The sequence below is a fragment of the Merops nubicus genome, unplaced genomic scaffold (genome assembly GCF_000691845.1).
Source record: "Merops nubicus isolate BGI_N331 unplaced genomic scaffold, ASM69184v1 scaffold40319, whole genome shotgun sequence".
Lineage (NCBI taxonomy): Eukaryota > Metazoa > Chordata > Aves > Coraciiformes > Meropidae > Merops > Merops nubicus.
In genome coordinates, this window is record NW_008632450.1 from 1 (window position 1) to 4,673 (window position 4,673).

The 4,673-nt window shown below is 50.8% G+C and overlaps 1 protein-coding gene across 1 annotated transcript; it reads left to right on the forward strand.

Annotated features, from left to right (window-relative positions):
• Positions 1 to 8: 8 nt before the first annotated feature.
• On the forward strand, positions 9 to 4,374 carry LOC103780252 (putative homeodomain transcription factor 1; the record flags this gene model as incomplete). Its single annotated transcript, XM_008947910.1, has 9 exons — positions 9 to 47; positions 370 to 498; positions 909 to 1,181; positions 1,822 to 1,953; positions 2,134 to 2,220; positions 2,742 to 2,897; positions 3,296 to 3,391; positions 3,789 to 3,914; positions 4,346 to 4,374. Coding segments are annotated over 9 exons (1,059 nt in total), but the record flags the coding sequence as incomplete, so codon positions are not given.
• Between the last annotated feature and the right edge of the window lie 299 nt (positions 4,375 to 4,673).

The window sequence follows — 4,673 nt, forward strand, 5'->3', positions numbered from 1 at the left end:
CCGCGCGGGGCTCCCGGCGGGACCCGGGGGAGGACGTCTTCCAGCAGGTGTGCTGAGGACACGGGGGCGGCTGTGCCCCCCACCCGCCTTCCCCCGCCTGCCCAGACGAGGCACGAGGCACATCTGCAGGCTGGGGGCACATCTGCAGGCTGGGGGGAGCCCGTCCTGGCAGCCGTGCTGCTCACACAGACGCCCGGGGCGACCCAGGGGCTATCAGTGACCAGCTCCCTCCTCCCTGCCACTGAGCTGGACCACTGCTAATCCCAAACCAAAGTATTCCAGCCAGACTTTCCTTTCTAGGAAAAAGCATTATTTAATAGCAGTACAGAAACAGACTGTGTGCCTTTTGCCTTCTTTTCTCTTTTATAGAACCATTTGTTTTGGCTGCAGAATACAAGCCCAGCATCTGCAAAAGTGAGTGCGCTGATCTGGGAAGGGAACGACTGCAAGAAGGTGGACATGTCTGTGCTGGAGATCAGTGGGATTATCATGAGCAGGGTAAGAGTCATTGCAACCCCCACTCATGCTTCAAAGAACACCAAAACCTCTGAAAATAGCTACACATGCAAACATGATGTGCAGTATAAAACTGGTCCCTCCTCAACTGTAAACACAGTTGTCCTAAATGTTCTTACTTAAAAATTGCATAACCCAGCATTGTGGAGGTCCTGTTGCAGACTGAGGGGTGCTGACAGTTACTGGCTGTGTTTCTGCATTGTGCTGAAGGTGTTTGGTTTATTGACCAATTGTTGTTGGGTTTGGACTGGAATGGGTGCAATTGTTTTTGGCTTTGTCCTTTGAAGGGAAGAGGAACCGAATGATTGATTGAATTAATGCTGCCACCACAACATGCCTTTTCCCTCATGCAAAACCCAGGTAATCACCCTGTTTTCGTTCCTGCCTGCCAGGTTAATGCCTACCAGCAAGGAGTCGGGTACCAGATGCTGGGGAACATCATCACCATTGGATTAGCGTTTCTGCCGTTCCTCTACAGGCTCTTCCGCACAGATAACCTGGAGCAGCTCTGCTCCATTTCTGTGAAGGAGCTTCTGCACATCTTCTGTGGAGCACCTGCCAGCATCCCTGTCATCCTTTTGTCTGCCATCAACTTCCTGGAAAGGCTTTGCTTAACCTGGATGTTTTTCTTCATGATGTGTGTTGCCGAGAGAACGTATAAGCAGGTACATCTAGAGGTACAGAACCCTGGGCACGTGTCGTACCAAGCCGGGCTGCCTGCCGCGGCAGAGCCTGGCCGGACAAGCGCGGCTGAGCAAGCGGGAGTGTCACAGCTGCCCAAGAGGTTTAGGTGGAGGAGTCTCGTAAGACTTCCATTCATCAGCCCCAAACTTACACCTGGCAGTGCCCTTCCTGACCCCTGCACCCAAGGGAAAAACAACTTTCAACATCTTGATGTGGGGCTCTGCATGCAGCGCGTGCTTCAGCGTGGAGCTGTTGGGGAAGAAGAGAAACTCTGCGGAGTTCTCCTGTTCCGGGACGGGTCATGAGATATTTGGCAGCAGCACACTGGGCCCCCACAGGGCTGTGGGCTGGAGCTCTGTCAGGGTGGCTGCAGAGGTGTGGGTGGCAGGCAGGTCATTCACCGTCCAGCGACAGCTCTGTGGCTCATCCTGCCCAGCAGCAGCTGCTCTGACGCTGCTGTGCCCCAAGTGACCACTGCCACCAGCCTGAGGGGCTGGGCACCAGCGTGCCCATTGGGCCTCCCCAGCGCCACAAGGCATGCTGCTGCTTCTGCCAGCCATCACTAACAGAGCCCAACGGTGTTCTGCTTTAGACTAATTTGTTCCTGTCTTTAATTTGCAGAGGTTTTTGTTTGCCAAGCTTTTTAGTCACATTACATCTGCTCGGAAAGCCAGGAAATATGAAATTCCTCACTTTAGACTGAAGAAGGTAGAAAACATTAAGATCTGGTTATCTCTCCGTTCCTACCTAAAGGTGAGTTCTGACCCCAGACTGGATTACTAGAGGGTGTACGGGTGTCTCCAGGTACACATACTTCACCTTGCTGCTGCCTGGGCAGCACTGCTGGAAGCGTTGCAGTGGCTTGCAGGGAGCCCTGACTTCAGAGCTCCACTGCCGAGCGTTAGAGCTGACTGGGTGTCTTTGCTCCTGCAGAGGCGAGGGCCACAGCGATCCGTGGATGTGGTCGTGTCGTCCATCTTCTTACTGGCTCTTTCAATTGCTTTTATATGCTGCGCCCAGGTGAGATTTTTATTTTTTTTTTAATAAAAGAAGTAGGGAGCAAAATACCCCAACTATTGGAGGCTTTTCTTTTGCCAACCTACAAAGTGCTTGATGGATGCTCAGCAGACCCTGACTGGCTGCGGTGGGTTCTGTGGGGCACGGGTTTCTGGAGGAGGTTGTGACAGTCCTAGTCCTGGCAATGGCAGGATCAGCATAGCCCGGCTGTGGTGGACTGAGGCAGCCCCTGGGACATGCAGGCAGGAAAGGAAAGCACTGTATTGCCCGTTAGTTGGGAAGAGGGAGGAAGGAAAAAGAACAAGCACCCTTTTCTCGGGGGATGGGCAGGAGGAATCCAATTCCAAGCTAACGCCAGGTTGTCAGAACCCAGAGCTTTACTCTGGTGACATGAGTGAGTGGCACAGCAAGGGTAAAACCGCGCAGCCGTCGCGTGCGGGCGTCTGTTCTGAGGGGGACGCTCTGCTCCCCACACAGACGTGTTACTTCTTGCTGACACTGGCACTTCATTCTTTTCAATACAGGTTCTTAAGGGTCACAAAACATTTCTGAATGCAGCTTACAACTGGGAGTTCCTCATCTGGGAGGCAGCACTTCTCCTCTTTTTACTACGACTGGCATCATTGGGCTCTGAAACCAACAAGAAATATAGCAATATTTCCATCTTGCTCACTGAGCAGGTGTCTCCATTTAGCTTATTCTCCCTTTGGCTTTGTGGCTTGTTTGTTTACAGTGACAGCATTTCAAACTAGCTTAAAAATATCAGCATCAAATTTAGAAATCAACCCTTGTGCTGGACAGGAGGCAGTAAAACACTACCAGTTGGGGAAGGACAAGCTGGTAAACATTTGGACAGACTTAAATTTTAGAATTCTAGATTAATTTTGTCTCAGGATTAACATGGGAGCCACGTCAATCAGAAAAAGAATAATATCACTGCTAAATTCCTGTTTGTGGATGCATCACTTCTTCAGAAGTGACAGTAGACTGCAAAAGATGGCTCCAGTTTCCCTTTAGAAATTAGTTGGGTGTCTAGTGCTGGAATATCAACATCTGGTCTGTCATGTCTCTGTCATAGATAAACTTATACCTAAAGATGGAGAAGAAGCCAAACAAGAAGGAACAGCTCTCCCTAGTAAACAATGTTTTGAAACTATCTACGAAGCTGCTGAAGGTGAGCTGCTCTCCAGAAACTCTGAGCTCCTGAATCCTATTGGAGCAACAGCTAACACCAATGACTCCCTAGTTTTGTGCTTCTGTAGCCATGGCACAAGAAAGCGCAGCTCGAGAGTCACATAAATTGGTCCAGACAAATTCTACAGCCCACGTCAAGCTCGTTACACAGCTCATGTTGCTCCAAAGGAGACTGCTCAGCCTCAGCATGGCTGTTGGGAAACATCTGGGAGGCCTGACAGAGAGAGTGGGAATTTCTGACCATACATTTGAGGCTACAGTGGCAGTACTTGGTTAGCAAAGTCTGCCAGAGAGCCAGGATTAAGCTGAAAGTCAGAGGATTAATCACTTCTGGTATGGACAAATGCTAATTTTTTTTTTGCCCCCTTTCACTGCAGGAATTAGATACTCCATTTCGGCTGTATGGACTGACCATGAATCCATTAATCTACAATATAACACGTGTTGTGATACTCTCTGCTGTCTCGGGTGTTATAAGTGACCTTCTAGGATTCAATATCAGAGTAAGTACAACTCCCACAGAAACTAACAGGAAACATCTTGTAGGGATCACTTCTGTCCCATTGCCAAATTCCACACCCCCACCACCCCCAAAGGAGAAAGGCTGGGCTTGAATTGGGCTTCTCTGCACGGTGACTCAGAGACCAGCCCACACTGAATCTCCAGCTCGCTGAGCCCCTTTGGGGAGGGGGGCAGACAGGACCCACGTGAATTTCAATCCTGTTCATATGCCCACTTAAAGCCGGTAGTGAGAATCCAGGTTCTTTCCCTTTGGAATGAAGCCAGAGTCCTCCTGTGGCTCACCCACAAACTGGAGCTTGCTGAGCAGAGCATTCAATGCAGGATGGGTGAAGGGGACCAAGTCTCACCTGCAGATGACGTGCATTCAGACCTGCAGCTTTCAGGCCCACACTCACTCTCGGTATCTTTTCAGTTATGGAAGATTAAGCCGTGACCTGACTGTACCTCAGCGCTCGGCCCTCGCCGCCACGGGACATGACCAGGCTATTAAGTGGGGAAATAACCAGGAGCCTGGGCAGCAAGCAGAGGTGCTCCCAGCGACAGCAATCTGTAATTATGATTTTTGAAAGCAGCATCTCGGTGTATGTATCAGTCCCTCCTCTGCTTTGCTGTTTCACAACATACAGACTAGACTGGTCTAACCAGTGGGATCGGCCCGCGGCGTAGCACTCGAAATCCCAGACTGAGGGGCTGAAGGCCAGGACCTGGAGAGCAGAGGAGCCGCGTGCGGCCAGCGCGGG